The sequence below is a fragment of the Enhydra lutris genome, unplaced genomic scaffold (assembly GCF_002288905.1).
Source record: "Enhydra lutris kenyoni isolate GAN:26980312 unplaced genomic scaffold, ASM228890v2 scaffoldscaffold7, whole genome shotgun sequence".
NCBI lineage: Eukaryota > Metazoa > Chordata > Mammalia > Carnivora > Mustelidae > Enhydra > Enhydra lutris.
This window is the reverse complement of record NW_019154091.1, coordinates 38144926-38167584: the sequence shown is the minus strand read 5'-3', so window position 1 is coordinate 38167584 and position 22659 is coordinate 38144926. Positions and strand designations below refer to the sequence as shown.

At 47.5% G+C, this 22659-nt stretch overlaps 1 protein-coding gene across 2 annotated transcripts in view; it reads right to left on the bottom strand.

Annotated features, from left to right (window-relative positions):
• The window catches only part of LOC111141997 (ETS variant 6), a 232829-nt gene extending 210802 nt beyond the window's left edge, over positions 1 to 22027 (bottom strand). For both annotated transcript variants that reach the window (XM_022494917.1, XM_022494918.1), the window contains exon 1: positions 21830 to 22027. In XM_022494917.1, coding sequence (XP_022350625.1) covers positions 21830 to 21862 — 33 coding nt within the window. In that variant the 5' untranslated portion in view covers positions 21863 to 22027. The remainder of the gene's footprint in view (positions 1 to 21829) is intronic.
• Positions 22028 to 22659: the final 632 nt, after the last annotated feature.

The following is a 22659-nucleotide window of genomic DNA, read 5'->3' as shown; positions in this document are numbered from 1 at the left end:
ACTCTTCCAAGTCTCCCCTCCGTTCCTGAGGCAGCACAAGGTTTACTGTGCAAGCAGCAGCTTCCTTTTGATACCAAGGCATCCTTCCTTTTATTCTGGGCAGCGATCGGAGCCTTGTCTCCCACACCAGCCCACTGTCAGTAGCTGCTTTCCTCACACGTGTCCCCACACTCTCGCTCGGCAGAGTGTACTCCTCTCACACCCTGCCCCCCTATCCCCTCGCACGCGCCCACCCCACCTGCTCGGAAGGCTGTCCCTTCCGCATTGGGGACCAGCACCCCCTAACACACACATCCCAGAGGGCCGGCAGTCACACAAGGCCTGCCAAGACGGCAGCCATGTGGACACCCGGCCTCAGCAGCTGAAACACATTCCCGTCCCCTTCTACTGCTGACTGTTCAAGTTCAAGGTCAGTGAGAAGTGCCAGATTTGGGCATCTGCAAAGTCCTCTGGTCATTATGAGGCTAAGGGAACCAAGAGGGCTGTCTTATCCCACAGCAACAGGATGTCAGGAACGTCTGTCCCTGGCTAAGTCAGACTTCCCCACCACACACCTAGTGTGGGCTCTCCCAGTGTTCTGAGCCACGCCACTCATCCCGTTCTTCCCTCACCTCAAGGACATCTTACTGCCACTCTCAAGCTCAATACTGCTGAGTGGCCCCTTTCCCTAAGACACGGTAACTCTGTAATAGTGAACCTTTCCTACCAGGGACCGCACCATGAGTATGTGGTAAGAGTCAGTGAGATTTCAATAAGGTAGTTGTTTGCTACGGGTAGCATGGTTTATGGGCTGGGCTCTGCTGCTGATTCCCTCTTAAACTCTCCTTTAGCTCTGCATTTTGGTGAACAATGCTGTATATTACATGCAAGCTTTGTTTCACCCCATTAACGGAGGACAATTGTATTAGCCATATGAGTCTGAGTTCCCATGTTACTTAATTGCTACACTGCTGTGTTAACGAAGTTAGGAGGGGGTTTGGCAAGAGTGTAGATCACCTTCATGTTCAGATATTTGTGGTTTTATTTTTTCTTTTGCCAGCTTGCCTCTCTGTTTCAATTGCCTACCATCTGCCTTTGAACAATCTAAGTGCGAGCAGATAGATTTTATTTGGAGGATGAAATGCTTTAAGCTCATCCTCGAAAAGCATTTTCATATACTGGTGTTCAGGGGATTCGCTGTTTAATAGGATGTTGAAGGCAATTCGGTTTGGGGTGGGAGTCAGTTCTTCCCATAGTCAAAGTGCACTATGAAATAAAAACCCTGTGATCATATTTTTTGGCAAAAGGAAACAGGGTGGTCAAGGGGCGCTCATGAACCTCTCACCTTAAGATGAGCCCCGAAACACCCAATGGGAGTGTAGGTGGTGAAACAGAGGAGTGGATGATGTGTCATGTATACAGTCTATTTCCTGCTCCGCTGTCCGTAATTCACTCTGGATTAAAAAAAAAAAAAAATCCAAACATGAAGCATTCAAGAGCTTCTGAGTTTGTGATTTTCTTTTTCTGACCAAAAACACGCAAATGAAAAGTAGATATGCTCACTTAGTTCACCTGGTTGATACAAAAACAAAAGCAAAACAGAAAAACTTCCCACTAATTACAGTGATGTGACTTGAATCTGTTATTTTGAAAATAAAGTCTAAAATAAAACCAACGACTGAATTAAAAATCAGTAAGCTGGCTGGGAGTCAGAAGACCAGGGTTCCAGTTGGAGCCTAAATTCCTAAAAACTATAGCTCTAAATGTCTACATTCTGTTATTCTAACGACTCTCCTCTGAATTACAAGTGCTCCGCAGTCAGAACGGTTGGATAGACATCACGATGCTGCTTGTTCCCATCCTTTAATTGTGACAGCGGACCCAAAGCACCGCACAGCACATCTAGGTTGAATGAAAGAGTCAAAGAAACAAGGCTTCCAACTGGAGCCTTCTTAAACAACTCTGACTATAGCAGCAGCCTAGAGCAAGAATCCCCAATTCCTACCCCCACCACTAACCCCCACTGGCTCCCAAGTCTGAGCTGGTAAGTCCCCATAGTTTTGGAATTGCTGCGGGGTCTAAAACTGAGTTCCAAAAAAAATCAACAGCTTTCGCCTCCTTTTCAGGACCACGGCAATACAAGCAGCAAGGGAGTGCTGGGTATGGTAAAGAGGTAAAGAGGGTATGGTTCCTGTCCTGGGAAGCAGAAATCCACAATAACCTTTACGATTTGGGTTATTCCCATCACGTCTTAGAAGCAAAGCCCAGCAGGAAGAGCAGGAAAAACCCACAATCTCTGCTCCCTCACCTACCCTCTTTAAAAAGCATGCATGATTTTAAGAAAATGCAAGTGGCTCTTTCTTTTATTATACATGATTAAAATCCCGAAGAGGACATTTTGGTTTTTTTGTTTAAAGATTTTTTTTTTTAATTTAAACAAGCATTTTTTCAAATATTTTATTTATTTATTTGACACAGAGAAAGAGAGAGAGACAGCAAGAGAGGGACTACAAGTAGGGAGAGTGGGAGTGGGAGAAGCAGGCCTCCCACTGAGCAGGGAGCCCGATGTGGGGCTCGATCCCAGGACCCTGGGATCATGACCTGAGCCAAAGGCAGACACTTAACAACTGAGCCACCCAGGTGCCCCTAAAGATATTATTTTTAAGTAATCTCTACACCCAATATGGGACTCAAACTCACAACCCTGAGATCGAGAGTCACACACTCTACAGACTGAGCTAGCGGGGCATCCCATGAAGAGAAGATTTTTAAAACCCAGCAAGGCAAGTTTCAAAGCGCAAGACTTACAGAAGTATCATGCTTTAGGTGGAATAAAATTTCACCTACTCACCTAACCATAATAAAACTATTAGAGGCCACTTCTCACTTACAAAGAGGGAATTAGCATGGATGTCTAACCTGGTCTTAAAACTGATCCTATAAGCCACCTCCCTAAATCTTCTCCCCATTATTTTTAGAAAAGTGAGAACTTCTCTGCTTTCATTCCTAAAATGATGTTGCTCTTTGATGGAGGATGACTCAAACAGAATTCCCTCAATTCCTTCCATCTATTCCCAGAACAGGGTATGTTGCAAACAGGATGAAACTATCCTTATAGCAAGAAATCTTACAAATGGGTAGTGATAAAGCGTCAGAGGATATGGCTACCTCAGTAAAAGTCTGAATAGGAAAGCCTATTTAAAGAAATGCAGTTCGCTACTTAAATACAGCATGGCACGCATTATAAACTGTGCCATAAAACCAGAAAATTATAATTCCCAATAGGCTAAAACTGCAAAGTAATAGATCACCAGCACTAAAACTCGTAACATACAGAAATTAATTAGTTGTTGAAATTAAAGCAAAAATTATAATAATTTCTAAATCCACTATTTAAAAAAACTTTTAAATTTAAACTGTTTCTCAACCTAAGGGAGACCTACATAAGTTACCAAGAAGAGAGTAACTTTTAAGCTTTTACTCCATTAGAACCTCATGAACTACTTCTCTCCATAAAGCTGGAATTATTGTTATACCAAGAGCTGCCCCAAATCTACTTTTCTTCCCCAGTTCCAAAGGGCATGCTTGAAATATAAGTTCCAAAGGCTCACTGTTATGTCCATTTAGCAAATTTCAGGGACGAAAACTGGTATAATTTCTAATTAACAGGAACATCAGTGTTCCCCAAAGAACAAGAAAAAATTACAGGGAAAAAGGAAACAAACTACAAAATGAGCAAACCAAGGTGAACCATTAAGTACTAAAACAGGAAATTTGGGCAAGGAATGTGATTGGGTTTGAATCACGAAAAAGCAGAAAGGAGAGCACAAGAGGGAGTGGCCATCGGAACCTCAGAGCCCACAGTCCTGGGGGGCGGGGGGATGAGCAAACCAGTTTTGGGGGAGGTCACACCTCAGCACCTCCTGTTTTAAAGGTTCACAAGCCAGACATTATATGTGGGAGGGTGACACTTCCCATTTTGGGGAATATGAAGGAATGCTTGATGAAACGAAGGAGAAACAAGTTAATCTGATGGTAACAAAAAAAGAGAGGATTCACATCGGAATAGAACAAGGAAAGTGCTCCCCAAAATGTCTTTGCTGAGGTGAAAACAAAGACAGAGGAAGATGAGGAGGGAACCAGGGAGAGGTGGGGAAGTGAATGGTAAAGCTAAGCAGGCTAATAATAGAGACAGAAGGAAGTAGTGCACGGCAGGAGATAGAGATGCAGAGGAAGGAGAGCGGGCGGGCGAGCCTGGGAATCACTGGTAATTACCCGACTGCACAAGAGGCAGCACAGACAAGGCCTTAAAAAGGAAAGAGGAAGAAAAGGAAAAGTCCATCTCCCCACCCCTGCACACCTCCCGCCAACAATACTCACACACACTTCTTTGGGATCAGACTTCAAACCTACCCACAATGAAGGCCTGAGATGGTCAACTGAGGGCCTGATGTTAAAGAATTCTACTTTGTGAACGGTATTCGGATGTTCTGGGAATGCGTGTGGATTAGACGAGGGGCAGGCACTAAAGTCACACCCAGGAAAGGGGCAGCGAGTTTACCGGTAACTCTTTAAGGGTGAGCGTGCGCAGGCATGGATGTGTAGACACCAAGACCCAACTTCCAACCTCCCACAAAGTTGCAGAGGGTTCTCAGGGCCCAAAGACACAGCCCCGAGGCCAGTCTAGGAAGCCAGAGGCAGGCCGAGTGCAGGAGCACATGGGGCGGCTGCCATCCATCTTCGAGCACAGCACCTGTGGAAGGAATGACACCGCTGGTCCACGAGGTCCAGCAGGCAGGCCTGAAGATGGCCGGGGAGGAGGCGTGCACTGGCGAGGTGTTTGTTTAACAGAGGGAGCACACCTGCCTGGGCGATTGTGCAATCTGATCCCAGGGGGAAAATTTCTTCCTCATCTCCGCTGTGATCAGATTCTGCCCTGAAGCATAAAGCTTAAGTGTCCTGGCAACTTTTATCCAGAAGAAAGAAAGACTGACTAGTCCTTCTCAATCCCAGCCAGGGGTTGTTGAAATGGAGCAAGTTCAGAAGAGCCCTAGGGTGTGGGGTCTCTGGTCACCAGAAGGGTCAACTTTGCCAGGCGGGCTGTTCCTCAACACCCCTGAAAGCACATGATTTTATTTTCAGTAAAAGTGATCTGTTAGAATAGAATGGCGTACCTTTTTGTAAAGCTTGCCATGTAAATGAGAAACAGTGAGAAGTCCCTTATCAGATCACATCTCACCATGTAGGGTTTGGAAAATATTGTAACTTCTTGGGTTGGGGGAGAGGGGAGCTCCTCCCACACTGCCCCCCCCCCCCCACAATCGCATGGGCACTTGTTAATTGCTTTCCTGTTCTATTTCAACAGCTCATTCAGAAAAGTGCCCTGACATTTTCTCGCAGGCAGGTCAATGTTCAAGCAACTTCAAGTGAAAACAAAGACTGATGGCCCTAACACAGATGTGGGGGTTCAAAACTTTGTTCTTGAGCAGGTTGCTAGAACAAGGGCTGTAATTCCTCATAGACCTATATGGGAGACAGGCCCTAGATTAGACTACAGCGCATTCATTATCAGGAACTGCGGGGCTCATGTGCACCAAGCCCCGAGTTCCTGTGCGCCCTGAACAGTAAGCCTGGCACTGGGTCTGGTGAGGATGGAAGCAAAGGAGAGGAAATGGACAGGAAGGAAACGGCCTCCAAATCGACAGCCTTGGCCATGGAGACACTGGGTAAGGACAGCAGTGGTGGGAGGAACCTGACAGCACCTCTCCAGCCTGGACAGCACAAGGGGCATGAGCAGGGTGCTCCTGAGGGTAAACCCTTGGTGGCCACCCCCACCCCAGCAGCTTCGTAAATATATGTTTGCACTGGGACCCTTGCTGGGACTCATTTGTGGCTGTAACAATTTCCACCTTGCACACAAGCCCCCTTGGAGCCCAATCTGGGAGAGGCAAGAGAATCCTCGGGCTGCCAGTGGGGACAGAAAGGCCTAGAAGGAAAGCAGCATGGAGACGTCCCCTGCAGCAGAGATGAGATCGAGGCCAGGAGGGCTGGCCAGCAGCTGCAGTGTGGATCCGGAAAAGAGCGCCCCTGGCAGGCAGCCAGGAAAACCAGGCAGGTGTCAGTTTGGGGAGCCATGAAAGAACCCTAGCTTGGCTCTGGGTGGGTTCAGAATGTGGAGACTTTTCACATATCCTGATGCCCCCAATGCCAGCTGCATGTTAATGGCAACAGGAAGAAAGAGGAAATGAGCCATCTGGGCTTGTGGGGAAGGTCTAGGTGTGTCTGCTTGTATCTGAAAATACCTGACTTCTCCCGGTTGGTCCATTTCACACATACCAGAGTACCAGATTGTTCATAACCCTAACACTGATCTCCTAAGAGCTTCCTTTTCGAGTAAGGAGCACAGAGTTGTCCACTGTCAACAGAAATGGTGAGGCTATCCCACCCTCTGTAAGAAATAGCTCCGAGTTGTTTTTCTAGTCCCATGGTACACTCAGTTGTTCTCTCTGGTTTAGGTCCCCCAGGCAACATGTTAGGAGTAAACTAAGAGCTCCAAGAAGATGAGCTTCTCAGATAAGTTGAGAAGAGAACACGGGATCAGGAGGAGAAGGCTTAAAAGAGCTGACCCAAGTAGAGGGTCAGATTCCTCCTGTTCTTGGCAAGGCAGTCACAGACTTCATAGAAGGCTCACAAAGCCAGGCTGTGCTTTCTGGCTATCTCTGCCAACCAGCTAGCAGAGGAATGAAGTGAGGGGCCAATGGGCAGCCCCACGCAGCAGTGATCGGCCCCTGGTTCCCAGAGAACCACAGCCAGCAATGTCAAGACTGCACATGGCTGCAACGCACGGCCATCACCTCTCTCCTGGGCCCAGGAGCGCCCTGAGCAAGCGAAGAAAAAGAGCCCACGGGTGAGCAAGTTTACTTGTCTGGGGCTGTCCCTGTGTCTCCCTTCGCATCAGGCCTACAGGTTCTCCAGCCTCTTCTCTGTGTTCCTCTCTGGAAGGTGGGCAGGCAAGAGGGAAAGAGTGAGTGGGTCCTGCATGTGTGTCTGCCCAGTGCGTGCATCTCTCGGGAGCACCTTAGGTATGGGGAGTGGTACTGTGGTTAGCCTGGCCGAGTCGTCTTATCCCTGCAACCAAGGTGAGGTCTCGTCCTTCCTTCCTCTACCTTCAAGGGCTATTTGCTCAGGATTTCGACCAGGCAAGGTGTTCATCTCACACTTACATATATGTATGTATATGTATATATATATATATGTATGTATGTATACATATATATACAGATCCTAGTGTCCACTGAGCCCATAACAGAAGCTTAGTAAACACCTGCTAATTTTTAAAAATCTGTTCAGCTAACATACAACAGACCTTCCCCACGCCAAGCACTTAGCCAGACACTCAGAGATACTAAAAAAAAAATCCATCGGACTCCTGCTCCCCCATGGGCTTTCACTGTAGTTAGAGGATGACAAGCAAACACCAACAGGGTCACAGCCAACAGCCAGCATGTTCAATGGCTTGTAGGACGTGGTGCCTGTCAGCAACAGGGAAGCCTTCAGAAATGGGCTTCAGATGACACACTGGCTACCAGGCAGGAAAGGAATGAGGAGAAGATTCGAGGCATTAGGTGCATTATGTGTTTTGGGGGAAGAGTAGGTCTCTGTTGGAAGATAACATGGAAGGGGAGGTTGGAGAATGATTCTAGAAAGGCAGACTGCCCCGGGCCTTCTTTGATGAAGGGCTAGGCTCCATCCTGAACTGCAGGGTCAAAAAGGGACTGATATGATTGAATTTTGACCCACAAAGAATCATTCTGGGTTGGACCGGAAAGTGCAGGGAGTGGCAGTAGGAAGTTGAGATGGCAGACAAGTGAGAAGTCTGGGGCCAGAGGGAAGACGGTGCCAGTGAGGACGGAGAAGGAACAGCGTGAGAGGGACAAGGTGTGCAGTGGGACATCAGCTTGCCTTGAAGCCCACAAAAGATAGAACATCTGCCTTCCGGAAGCCTGGGATCCAGCAGCCTTGAGAAGCAACAGTGGATGAATCAGTTCATGGGCCCTGGACCAGAGAAGGGCCCTCACTCACACCCCTTAGTCCTGGTTGGCGTTTGTGGCAGCACTGGCTTTAAGATGGCCTTTGATGAATGACAGAGAGGTGACTTGGCAAAACTACTCATTTTCTATTTCTCTTTTGGCTGTTGTCCCCTGTGATCCACATCCTGAACAGTTCTACTTAGTTCTGTCTTTATGGTACAAGATCTCGGATGGATTCTTTCACAGAAACCTCTACTAAGAGAAGCTATCATCTTCTCTCACATTAATCCTGCTCATCAACTGCTCCTGGCAGTCTCTGACCTATGCAGGACACAGATAAATAAATAAAAACAATAATAATAAGGCTTTGCCAGGCTCACAAACTGATCCAGTCAGAGGATTATAAGAGACACCTGTTTTTAACACAGCAGCTGTGAACACAGCAGAAGCATGGCATGCTAGTAACAAGAAAGGGTTCTCATGAAAATCCAAGAGCAGCAGAAACTGGCATGGACCAGTGTTCGGCGTTAACACCTGAATAGGAAAAGAAGTTCAAGTAAGATCAGATACCTAATAGGAGCCCTGCCTTGCTGAACTTGGAGACCCGAAAGCTACTTCCTTCTGGGGAGGTGACACACCCACCCATCAAAGGGTTCTCGAGGTGTAAAGCAGCTATGAACATACGTAGGATCTTTTCATAAACACACTGAAGCTTTTAGAAGTTTGCCTGACCAAACACCTCTTCATTTCAGCCAGTGTCAAAGACAAATCAGAACACAGCTCACCGTAGAATGTGGACACTAACATAGGAGGAAATAAACAACATGTAAAATTATCTGTTCACTTCATTCATCACTGAAGATACACACACACACACACACACACACACACACACACACAATCTACCAACATATAAACACCACAAGCAAACTGCTTTGTAGCTCTAATACGTATACATTACCTTTTCAGACCAGACCAGGGAGATGCTCCTAGGAACAGCTTGTTAACAGCCCCTCACATTGCTGTTTAACAATCCGTTTATAGCCTATCAGAAAGCCAACCCTCCAAGGAGATATATTTTACATCTAGATGTACGGTTTTCTTGCCACAAGGCTGGGTTTTGTGTAATCTTTCACTCCATAAGCTAGAGAACAGATTATCCCATCCTTTCTGTGACTTACAATCATGTGAGCATGCCCACACATGCCTATACACAGGGTCACAAAAACAAACCCTCGGAATATAAGTAGAAAGATGCCCAAGGAAGCGCAAGCCATACTGTATGGTCCTGACCAGAACTAAAAACAGCATCTAAACGCATAGTGTCAGCCACGCTCTCTCTGTTCTCCCGAGATAGTGCTCATTCTAATCTCCAGGGTGTGTCCCTAAGCACGGGCCTTCAATAACTTTCCGTAGGAACCTCTCCCTCACCCACAGAAGCTACTTTCTAGGGCTTTGGTGTACGGAGCATTCTTTCAACAAATTTCAACTATACAGTCATAAATGCACATAAATGAAAATAAAAGTGAATATAAAATCGCAAATTTTCCTCCAAAGCCTAACATCTGTGCCCTGGGGACACTAGACCAGCTGAAAGACTGCCTTTCTGGCAACTGGTATACCAGAAACTCAGAAGTGCCAAGCATGGCCAACTGCCCAAAAGGCAGCCAGCTGGACTGACACTTGGTTCACCCTGCTTGGGGGAAGTGTGCAGCCAAAACTTCCCCAAAGAAGCATAATCTTGTCAGCATGGGCCCCACTTGGGAGTCCCAAAGGGATTAAGAGAACCCCAGTACAGGACCCCAAGAAGAATCACACACACCAATGTGGGGGCAGATCTGTGTAGTGAATTCTTTCTGATAACCCCCTTGGCATGTAGCCTGGCAGGCCACAAGCATGTCCACCAAGGTAGAATTAACTAGATGTGCCTTAGGCTCTACAGGCTGTCCTAAAATGGACCCACATAAGAAAATGGATGTATTGCGAACTTACTTTTTGACCTGTAACCTAGATCTGACTGACTCGAGAGGCAACAGGACCATCTTCTCATTCACCCACACCTCCTCCATGGTAAACCTTAAAATACCACAAACGAAATGGAAATGTATACAGAACCATCTTTCCCTTAAATCAGACTGCTCAACACGAGAGCTAACCACAAAAGCACACACAGGCCTTCCTCCTCCTAGTTTAGAGAAGCTCCACTTGGCCATTTTACTGAAGCGTGCAGGACAAGATAAATTCTCAGAAGAGCCAGCTAACATTAACACTGACTTACGCCCTTGGGCCCATCTCTTTCCTCTCTGCAGGAACCACAGGGCCTTTCAGGGGTCTGCATGGCTCCCTGCCTTGTTGCCTTCATGCATTTTCAAGGGTCTTCTCCTTCTGAGGACCTATCCACCTAGTTCACTGTGCTTCCAAGAGATGAGCAATAAATATCCTGCCATTGATACCAGGGCCTCCTGGTTCATTCTCTAAGGTAATGAGCACAGAAAAACCAAAGTGCCAGGAAGGGTGGGAATAAGTAAGACATATTCTAATAGGTGCCCTACTTAAGATGCAACCGAATGCTGAGGTCCTTTTGCCCATCTCCCTACCTATGTGGGTGAAGGTTAAAGATCCCCTTCTAGCATGCTGAAAAGGATTACAGGGTCACCACTCTGGCCTTCCTGTTTCAACAGCCCCCCCTGGATTCCACCATGTTCCAAAGCTGCCTCGGAAGGGCGCCTCGGTGGCTCAGTCAGTGAAGCACCTTACTCTTGATTTCGGCTCAGGTCATGATCTCGGGGTCCTGGAATCGAGCCCCGCATCAGGCTTCTTCCTCAGCGGGGAGTCTGCTTCTCCCTCTCCCTCTGCTCCCCCGCCAAAACAAATAAATGTTTAAAAAAAGAAAAAAAAAAGCTGCCTCTGACCTACAGGTGACTTCTGCCTGCAGAGAAGCGGACCCTCAATTCCCAACCCACAGCCAAAAGCACAGAGCTGCGGAGACACAAAAAAGGTGTAATGCAAAATTCAGAAAGTCAATCTCTGTTTCCCTAGCTTTCTGGGGGTAAAGACGCTTACCTTTCCAACTCCTATGGTTCCTCCTTCCACCCCATCCTAAAGTATTCAAGTCAGCAGGCTAAACGGAAGGGCTAAATGGCACAAAGTCAAATAAGGAGCTGGCCACCTTCCAGGGAATCTGGGATGCAGTCAGCCACCTGGGGTCACTCACGCCTCCCAGTCACAGGGAAGAGGACACTCCCAGACCGAAGATCTCCATTACTCCTATTTCAGTCCCAAACGAAGCTCTCCCACCCAGTTGACCTCACTTCAAATACAGACCACCTCAAAAGGCACCAAGTAAGACCTGCTCGCCCTACCCCATCGCTGGCCATGACTGTCAGGACCTGGGAGTGAGGAGACCCATAGGTCTCGGCTGTGCAAAGCTCCTGTCCAGTGACCTTATGACATGGATTTTTAAAATCTCCCAGATGTCAGGTCAAAAGGACACAGCGACTGCAAAATGCACCAAGGATCCAATCCCTCAGATTTCTCATGTCCCAAAACCAGGTGGGCCAACTCTGTGGCAGGAAGCTGGGCACAAGCGCATAACAGGCCCGGAGAAAAGAGAACTCCTTTCTGTCCCTCCAGAGGCCCCGCCCAGGATCATGCATCTGTCCATGCAAAGTCGCAGTCGGACCTTACGGTGAGTCAGGAGGTTATGCGGTCTCCTCCGGCAGGACTCTGATTTGACGGTCCAGGGCAGTGTGGGAAAGGCAACCAGTCTAGAAGCAACAATGAATAATGAAGGAACTAAGGTGGAGAAAAGTCTCCTTCCGTTGGCTGAGCCCTTCAGAACAGTCCAGAAGAAAGCTTAGCAAACTCCTGCTCCCCTTTCTGTCAAGCCTCTGTTCTAGTTCCCCTTGCCCACCCCAGTGCAGCTGTATTGATCTGAGTATGAATTAGTAGTCTCTGGACCATACAAGCTCGAAACTGTCTCCTGACCTGGATTCTTCATCAGGGAGCCCAGAGCTGCTCGGGCCACACCCGCAGCCAGACCGGCAGAGTCGAGCCCTCCCCTTGCTTTCCCATCTCCCAGTCTCCCAGTTACCCAGCTCTGCCACCAGTGCCACACCCAGACCCACACTTTCACTAGGGAACAGGGGAAGTGTTAGGGAAACGGGGAACCTCAGAGACAAGCAGACTGTTCTGTGGGGCTGGATTTTTTTTTATTTATTTTTATTTTTTTAATGATCAGGCTGATTTCTACCTGCAGCTCATTTCTTTCAGGAAATAGTTCAGAGTCAGCATCTCATCTTTGGTTACTATTTCCTCACATATAGGGGATGTGAGTGAGGAGGGGTTACTGCCTGTTACAGAGATAAGTCTTCAGAAAGATACAGTTATGTGGCCCCTTGAAAGCCACGGGGGAGGGGACACAGCAGCTGCATAGAAAATCACAAACTTTCACTTGTGCTTTCCAAGAAGGAGGGCAGAGGAATGGCTTCTCCCCACACCTATGTTCTTTCTCTAATAGACCCAAAGTGCCCAGAACTGCTGCCAGGGGGTCAGCAGAAGAGGCAGCCAATGTTCCCTCCATTTGGCCTCACAAAGGGTCATTTTCCAGCCTCTGTGTCATCTTCTCATCTAACATGGATACACAAAGGAAAACTCGGGAATGCATTTCAAGTCCACGGCTAAGAGAACAGAGCTGCTGAAAACGGACACTTCAGTCCCTCAATATCTAAAAACAAAGGTTCCCTCATGCCCCCAAAGTCACACATTTGGCTTTCTCCAACCCTTCTGTATAAACTTCCACCGAGAGCAATCGACTCCCGCTCTTGAAACTGGAAAGTCCGCCCCCTGCCCCCCAATGGCAAACAGTGTCTGCTCTGTGGTCAGACAGACGTGGAAATGCCTGTTCAACAAAAGCAGACTTAAGAAACGATGCCCTCGCTCGAGTCGCGCCCCAGCCGCAGATAATAAGCAACTGTGTGAACGAGCGGATCCCTGAATAGGTCTGAATACTTGAGGGCTGAGTAATAATGCTAGTTAGAGTCACTGGACAGTACTTCCAGGCTTAGGTTTTTTTTTTTTTTTTTTTCTTTTCTTTTACCTTTGAAACTTATTAGAACCATCCCAGCTATTCCTTCAAAACGTCACTGTGAGATGCAAAAGGCCTTGTTATTACCCTGTAACTGCAGCTGGCTCATCACTTCTATGGCTGAGGCTGGCATTCAGTTCAAGTGAAACCGAGAGCTGTGCTCAACACCACTGAGCGACCCCAGCCCTGCGAGACACCCGGTGGGGAGAGCAGCAAGCACGTTCGCTGGGAGTCAACCCACTTAGGAAGCCCAGACTGGGGTTTCAGGAGGCGCTACTGACCAGCCACAGGAGTTGGAGCAAACTATCCACATCTCTGGTCGCCATACCAACTGGGTCATATAGGCCCGGGGCCAGCAAACCTCTAGCTCCCTTAGATCTAGATTATTAGGAAGGATACATAAAGGGGAAGAAGAGTTAGCTGTTTTTTTTTAACAAAGAAAGTCACCGTGTTATGAAAGAGAGGTATTTTTATTACCACTTTAGATGAGTTACCAGGTTGTAGATGAGGATTGATAAATTCAAGTTCAAGAACCAGGACCCACACTCAGGCCTGTCCCTCCAGTGTCTATGTTCTTCCCCCAGAAGGGCTCTACAGTATGGCAATGACTGGTCCCCTCTTCCCAGAACTTACAATCATCTTGAGGGAAATCGCCTTGACAGATAAGAACCAAAGAACATCAGACAGAGTAAAATGCGAAGCAAAGGGGATTAGAACTGCGTTGTGGCGACACTGACATCACTGAATGCACTCACCCACCTGCTCGGGACAGCAGGGCAATGCGTTCTTTTCAGGTCGTTCAGGAAATGAGATCGTTTTCCGTACGTCTGACTCCCACACACAAAGGGAAAATACCCCCAAGGAGTACACAGGTCTGGTGAGCGTACAGATTTATTGGATAGCTCCTTCCTGTCTTCACTGGGGAGTAACATATTTTTCATAAGTCATTCATCCAGATAACTGAAGCGTAGCCTCTTAAAACTTCACATTATTTTTATGCCAAACATTTTTGTTGGAGAGCTTTCCAAAATGCATTACATTTTCTCACTTCCTAAATCTCATAACTTAAAGCTTGTCTTTAACTTGGAAGTCATAATTATGATCATTAATAGCATCAGTCATTGTGTGGTGCCATACAAATGGGTTTAACTCTATAGGAGTCCTTGCAAAGGAGCCATGTGTTGCGAAATCCTGTCTGCTTTTTACCACTCTCCGCATCTCCCCCACACCCACTACAATGTTAGAGGGACAGGTTCCTAGGGCAGAATATCGGATCCTGACTCTGGCTTGGCTATCACAATGTGATCTCTGGCGTGCTATTTAAACGCCAAAGGACCCTGTCTCCTCATCTGTTTCATGAGAAATTTGGGTTGTGCTCTCTCAGATTCCCTTTTATTACCTCCTCACATCTCCCTCTCTGCTTCCTTCTCCATATCTGCTCTGAAGAAAGGCTTCATTAAGGTTGTTCAAAAGCCAGATTTCATGAACTCAGAATTCTCTCTTCGCTCAAGTAAGATAGAACAAGGCCACTGTGGTCAGGCTACCAGGAAAGAGGGGAAAGAAAAGATTCTTCCTCTGGTGGTGTGGGACAATCAGGGAATAGAAATCATACAGGATTGAGATGTACATGAGAGATGGTTTAAGAAAAACTTGATGTTGGGGCACCTGGGTGGCTCAGTGGGTTAAGCCTCTGCCTTCAGGTCATGATCTCAGGGTCCTGGGATCGAGCCCCGTGTCAGGCTCTCTGCTCAGCAGGGAGCCTGCTTCCATCCCTTCTCTGCCTGCCTCTCTGCCTACTTGTGATCTCTCTCTCTCTGTCAGATAAATAAATAAAATCTTTGAAAAAAAAAAAAAGAAAGAAAAACTTGATGTTGATGGTTTGTGTAAAAAGTTTCGGGTGGGGGGGAAGCTGTGGACAAAAAAGAGACTGAGCAGGGAGTGATGCAGACAGAGGTGACTAACCCAGAGGCTGAGACTGGGCAGGATGAGAGGACACAGTGCAACCTGTCACCCATGGAATGAAGGCATAATTATGTGCCAGGGAAAGAAGAAAAAGGCAGAGAGGGAAAGGAAAGGTTTCTGAGAACATGGAGGGCCTTTTGAATGAGGCCTATCAAAAGATAGAAGATCACTAGAGAATACCAGAGATTGGAAGAAAAATGGAAAATCTGGACACTGGGTTGTGTGGTGTGGCCATCTCGCTCTGTGAGAGGAACAACAAGGAACAATCCACCTTCAGGGGGACCCAGAACAGGAAGGAAACGTTTCTGCTGCCCTATTTGTGCCTCTCACCCTGGCTCATGGGAGGCTCTACCATCTCACGTCACATCAGTTTCCTAATTTTCTTCACAAAGATGGCCGTACCCAAGAACATTGTCATGGAGAACGCTCTGGAATGGTAGGCCTTAGCTTTGCCACGTATGGCATCTGAGATCTTAGGCCAATGTCACTCAAACACTCTGGGCTTCAGAATCCTCATTTGTAAAATAGGGAGAAAAACAGCATCTCTGAGAAAGTTGTGAAGAGTAAGGAAGATAACATAGATCAAACACCACACAAACACCAGCAGCCAGTCATATTCCACATGTGATGGTGGTGGTGGTGGTGGTATGATGGAGGAGGTGGGAGAAGAGAAGGAAGCAGAAAAAGGGGAGAAAATGTAGGAGCAATGACCACTAGAACAGCTGACGAACCCCTTTAGTTACCCAGAATCAGGAAAGCTCTAAATGCAAGTGTTACACAGTTTTCCATAAACATAGTCCACAGGACTGAGAGGCAGCTCTGCTCCTCTGGGAGTCCTCACGTCACAAACTTGGGCTAATGCCTTCCTTATCAGCCCCTCCCACCGTTTCCCCACAGTCTGAAAATTCCAGATCATTTAGACAAAGACCACACTGAACTGCACATTTTCACTATCTGAGAAGAAAGTTTTATCAAGCAAATTAACACAGCAAATAATATATTTATGGTAATATTTTGACACTGAGGGAACAGTTTTGGGCAAGTGGTAGCACTCATTTCTAACCGGCAGATGATGTGGGACACAAGTCATTTCTGCCTCTTCATTGGGGCTCATCCTGAGATGCCCCGGCAAGCCACACTTCATCAGTCTGGTTCCTGTATGTTCAGAAATAAATCAAAATGTGTTGGTTGTTTAATAGGCTATAATTCTAACTTCTCGCCCTATCTAGTCTTTCTTGCCCCCAAATACTAGGTTTGGCAGGGAATGGTCTTTAAGTGGGCCTCTCCTGGCGTGGGAACCCTGAGTACACTCACACTCATTCTATTCAACAAATACACACAGAGATTGGTGTCTTACACACGTCTAACAACAAATACAGCAGTGCCGGACTCTGCCTGAAAACAAACTCCAGTGTTTTCTCTAAAGTAGCATTCACAGGGAAAAATATGCCGTTTGTATACCTCGAACCCTAGGGGGCTTCCTTTAACACTGAGCCACTCAGCTGGGAGAACCACACCGAAGGGCAACTTTTTAAAAATGGGTAATAAAACAAAACTGCTATTCCACCCAGTTACTCCCAACAACCCTGTGCCTCGTCACCCTTTACCTTCCCCAGTGTGGGCAAACACAGCTTAACTGAGATGTACAGACTTTCTTTCAGCTCTGCCTTCCTCTGGTACCCACACTTGGGCTACTTCTTCCCTTGGCTGACCCATGTGAAGGAAGTCAGCTACTTCTCTAGGAGCAGTCACGTTTTTAGCTGATGCTGTTTGGGACAGGAAGCTTACTACACACAAATTAGGGTATACGTTCGGCCGCCCCTGGAGAAAAGAGCCTACGGCCCACTCAAGATTTCCTCGAAAAAGGACCCCGATAACAGGCCCAGTACCCTCGGCTCAAAGCAGAGGTACTAGACTGCTCACAGGCTATAAAAAAGAGTTGCTGCATCCCACCCACCCCGTCTTTGGCCGTACCTCCAAAGGGCTCACAGCAGGATCTTGAAGAGATCATTGCACATCTACGCCCACCACAGCTTTATTCACAACAGCCATGAGATGGAAGCAATGAAATCTCCAACAGATGAATGGATTAAAAAAAAAAATGTGGCATACATGTAAAACAGAATATTACGCAGCCTTAAAGCAAGACAGAAATCCTGTCCCATTCCACGACGCGGAGGAACCTCCAGGATGTTACCATTACCAAAGGAACAAGAATATAGGATTCCACTTACATAAAGTATCCTAAGTAGTCAAAACCATAGAAACAGAAAATAGAGAGGGGGCTACCGAGGCCGGCAGGAGGGGAGAGGGGAAATTAGTGTGCAGTGGGTACAGAGTTTCCGAGCTGCAGGATGAAAAAGTTCTAGAGATCTGTTGCACAACAGTGTGAATATACTTATCACCACAGAACTGCATGCTTCAAAACGGTTAGGATAGCAAATTTCATGTTGTGTGTTTTTTACAATAAAAAAGAGTATTGTTGCAAAGAGTGGTACAAATCCAAGTCCGTCAAGCCCTTCTTCCCTGATCCCCTACTCCTACTACTTCCTCTTCTCACATCCAACAATATACCCACTGGGTCCAGTGCTCCCCCCACACACATCTTCCTTGGCACATACCTTGTGCCCTCATACCAGCTGGCTTGGGATTAAAATGGATCAAGCTAGGAAGTGCCAGAGAGAGTGCAGCCTATTGTATCGAATTTCCTTGGCCTTTTATAGGGATGCACCAGGGACCCAGGAAAGGCAGTGCAGGGGGCTGAGAACGAGGCCTGTGTTGCTCTAAAGCTGGCTGGGTCGTCAGTGAGCTAAAGCAAGCCATTCCGTTCTCTGGACCTTCTCTCTATAAAAATGCAAGCTGGCCCAGGTGATCTCTGAGGTCTTCTGTTCTGAAAGCCTAAAAGTTCCCCAGTTTAGTTGTCCAAGAAACTGGGGAAAACCAGCAAGCCCGCTAATCTGAGTCTTCCCAAGTGATTCTTAAGGCCCTTTGTCATCTTTTACTCAATTGCCTTATCTGTTTCGATACACAAGCTTTTTAAAAAAAATTTTATCAAAATAATAAAAATAGTATCATCATACCAAAATCCTACTTATAACCATATTTGGACAGACATCCAGAGAGTGTTCTAGGTCTCCCTGAGACAGCAGCATGGCCCTATTCAAGACTTCACGCAAGTTAACAGATGAAAAGTGTTAAATCACCTTCTGGTACACAGGGACAGACAGAGGAAAGGGTGCTGACCTCCTCCCATGCCTTGCTTCAAATCAGCAAACATTACTGAGAAACAGTTCTGTGCCAGGTGCCAAGCTAGGTACTGGGACACACAGATAACCATCGCTAAACCCAAGGAGCTCAGAGTCCAATAGGGAAGACCTGGAGTGTCCCAGTTAGTAGCAAAATAAAAAGAGATTTCTTTCTGCTGAGAAAGCCAACCATCCTGGAGAGTAAAGGCAAACAGGGAGGGCAGGTAAAGGGGGAAGGGACAGGTAGGCCACCAGGTGTGGTAACCTGGACGACCCTTACTAAAGCACCACGCCAAGAAGTGAAGGACTGTTTTGGCTGGGCCATCACCACTTTCCGCAGCAAGTCGGCTAAACTTAAAACCAAACAGGTGACTTGAAGGTGAAGGCCAATAATGGAAAGGACAGCCTCTTCCTTTCTCCCATGACCAGCACAGTCAGCCTCTCAGTCCTCTGAAAAAAATTATTTAGTTTTTTTTTTTATACAATCGGTTGTCCCTGTCCTTACATTTGAACCACCTCACTGGTCAGCAAAAGGAAGCATTTAAACTCTTGGATGAGAGATGTCGGTACACATACAGGGCAGCCCAGTACAGAAACGGTGGGGCTCCCTGCCAGTTTGGGTAACCTTGGGCTAGTCAACCTGTCTTCTGTGTACAATGTGTGTCTGATATTCGCTTCTCTTCGGTGATGAAAAGATGCCTACGAAGCGCAAAAGAAATATGAAAAGTGCTTATCAGGCATTCGATGTCAACCATCACCAGGGAAGCGATACACACAAAGGTGTCACGGATTGACTGATTCAAAAACTTTCACCTTGGAAGCTACACCTAAATTGTACACTAGGCTTTTCTAGAAGAACGGACACTGCTCAGAAGGCAACCAAGTGCTTCCCTCTGTGGCTGCCTCTGGTCAGGCTCCTCCGTGCTCCATCACACCAGCTGCTTGTAAAGAATGGGAGCAAGTGAGGACGGTTTCAGGAGTGGAGCAGAGGAGTGAGGGAAATCTCTCCACACAGGGGGAGCCTTCCGTATCACATGTCTTCGATACATCAGACACATCAGCTCATACTTGAAAGCTTCTGACATTCCTTCTCTGCTCCACAGAAAAGTTATTGTTTACTGGACTCTAGAAGCAATCCCCGTTCTTGCTTGTGGGTTACCAGCAAACATTTTTTATTATGCAGTCACTGTACCACATCCCAAGGACTAAATGAAACACTGCACACATCACCAGAACATTTTCAGATGACCCGGAATAATCCCAAGTCCTTGATCTGCAGCACTTATTATCGGAACACCGTGAATTCAACAAACTCTTTGGAAAAAACACACTTCACGTGTGTGCCCCTGAACATACACACAGTCTAAGCCAACCGTCACATACTGGCTCCACGAAGAGCCATTCAAATAAAAGTGATACTTTCGTTACTCGTGAAGAGTATTCAATCTATTTTAATTACATAGAAATACACAGTCATGAAAAGAGGCACCTAAAAAAAAAAAAAAACTGAAAGGATAAGCAATAAGGCAAAAAATGATAAGCAAACTGTGGCTGCAATTTTTATGTCACATTTAGGACAGTGTTCTGTCTGGGTTTGGAGAGTGGTTTCATATGTCTGTGTAAGAAAAGGGGCTGCTGAACTCTTCCCACTAGAGTAGGATGAAATGAGCCACTTAGTAGCACTTCTGCCAGCAGACAGAAATAAGCCCATCAGAACAGTGGGGACCTGCCTTCTCTTTAAGAGAAGTATCAAGAAAAGTCAGAGAGAACTGCTTTTTGTTTGTTTTCAGCCAAAAATTACGGCCCCGTAGTTGGTCCACGTCTTCCTAATGTGGAATTTATTGCTATCAAACTAAATACAATTTACTGATTTAATACCCTATTATTTAGTTACCTCTGTTTGTGTTATGAAGTGTCAAATTAGATTATCCGTACCGTGCTCATTGTAGAATCTAATTTATACAGCAAAAGAAACTAGTTTTGAAGTATCCAACTACCTTAAATTATCTACTGTGACCCTCCACCCCCACCACAGCCACAGACATTCTGCTGCCTCCCGGGTATCTACAAACACAGAAGCCCGAGAAAGTGCCACTGGGCATTTTTGTGAGGCAAAAACAAAGAAACCCAACTCACTTTTTTTGTTCACATTATCTTTACATGAAAATCCACAAAAATCTCACCTGATGAGAAACACCAAAACCTGAGACTAATTATGAAAACGAGTAAGCAAATCTAATGAAATACTATTTCCCTTCAACAGATCCTATTGGAAAAGCAGTGTTGAAACAGGAAAGGTTCCTCTAATTCCCCTGAGATGAGGAAAATAGGTTATTTGTTCATTGTTTCTGCAGCGTCCATGCAATGAGCACATATTAAATGGGCCAAGCCGAAAACAAACAAACTTCAGCAGCTTCAGCCTCTCACAGAAGCAGAAGGCTTTTCCATCTGGGGACTGATGGAACAGTGAAATGAACAAAGTGCACAATAAATGCAGCCATGGGAAAAATAATTGGGGGAAGTGGACAAATCACCCTGCCTCCTCACGGTGGCAAACTTTACAACTTTTTAGAAGCAACAAACCACAGCACCACCAGCTCTACAGACACAGACATATAGACATATACACACGACTACTTGGAAGCCAAGTACGGTGTTTGCAAACATCCACCATCCTGCATTTACAATACTGCAAAACACTGCCAGAAAGCCGGGAGGTTTCTACTCTTCGATATCCTCTGCACTGTCACACAGGGAAGGTCACTTTGTCTGGTCACTTAGATAATTCTCTCTCTCCCTCTCTGCATCACAGGAGTTTTCTACTTTGGGATTATTCAACTTTTACATGGATGGGAGTAAAATAACCATTCGACAACTTATTTACCTCGGTTTAAAAAAGAAAGAGAGAAATTCATTGTGCAAATGCCCAGGAAAAGCGGACACCAGGACTGTCTCTCCGACAGTGGTTGCAAGTACAATCAGAGGAGGGGGAAAAATCCAGTCTGATCTGACCCAGGCAGTCCTTTGGGGGTGGGGGGATTGCATCCCCAACAGGGATTGAAGAACTTTTTTTTTTTTTTCCTAAGGAGACCACCCCTCGGGAACAAAAGTTACATTTCAGTCACATGTCGGGAGTAGGAGTAGGAGCAGGGTTTTCTTTTTTTCTTTCTTTCTTTTCTTTTCTTTTTTTTTTTTTACAAAAGCGCACTAATTATGGGGGTGTTTTACAGTTCCAAAGACCACTCGGGTTCCTCCTGGCCAATTGTGACGGGCACTTAATTGTCAAAAAAAAGGGGGTGGGGAGGGGGGCGAGGAGCCGAGAGGGGGCTCGGCGGGGGGAGCAGCAAGGTTACACCAAAGGGTACAGCCGCCGCCGCGAGCTGCATCTCCTTCCCCGGCGCCCCCCAAATAATTCCCCGCGACCGGAGCAACTGCTACAGCCCCCTCGGAGGAGCCCAGCCCGAGTGCCCAGGCCGGTGCAGCTCAAGGTTTTCGAGCACAGAGAAGGAGGGGGAGAAGATCTTTACCTTAATGCTACACTGAGCAGGAGTCTCAGACATGTCTCACAGCGAGAGAGATCAGGAAGTTCTCAGTTTTTTTCCACTTTCCTTTCCTCTCCCCAACCCAGAAGCGCTCCACGGCCAGCCGGACGCGGTCATTTAAGAAGTTTCTTGCAGCATCTCTCCCGGCAGCCGCCCCGGGGGTCTGCGAGCGCGCGGGGCTGGGCGGGGCGGCCGGCGGAGTTGGGTGCGCGGGGCGGCGGGGGCGTGGGAGCCGGGCCCGGAGCGCGGCGGCGGGGTCTGCAGGTCGCGGCGCGGCGCGGCGACCCGGGGCGCAGCCCGGCCGGCCTCCCGCTCTCTCCTCCCACCCGCGGCCGGCGCCCCCGCCCCCCGCCCTCCCGCCGCTCTCCCTCGCTCTCTCGAATGTTTTCCTTCCTGGAAGAGAGAAACTGAAAGGCAGAACTGAGAAAGCTCTTTGCTCATTGATCTTGAGAGTTTCAGTGCAGAAACTGACGTGAATTCCCAGCACTGAGCTCTGCCTCTTAAAGGAGCCACCAGGAAATAAAAGCTCGGGTTACAGCCCGGCATCGGGGAAATAAAAGCCGGGCGGGGGGAGGGGCAGCGGCGGCGGAGGGAAGCCGGGGGAGCGGGGCCGCGCAAGGCCGCGGCCGCCGGCGGAGAGCGCGGCGCAGCCTCCCCACCCCCCCCACTGCCCCGCCACCAGCGGCGCGGCCCACGCGCGCCCGCCGCGAGCCCCTCCGCCGGCCGGGGAGTCGGGCTGCCCGGGCGCTGCCGAGCGATCGCCCGCTCTAGGGAGACACGTTGGAAAAAACGTTACGCTGGGGCCCCAGAAACCA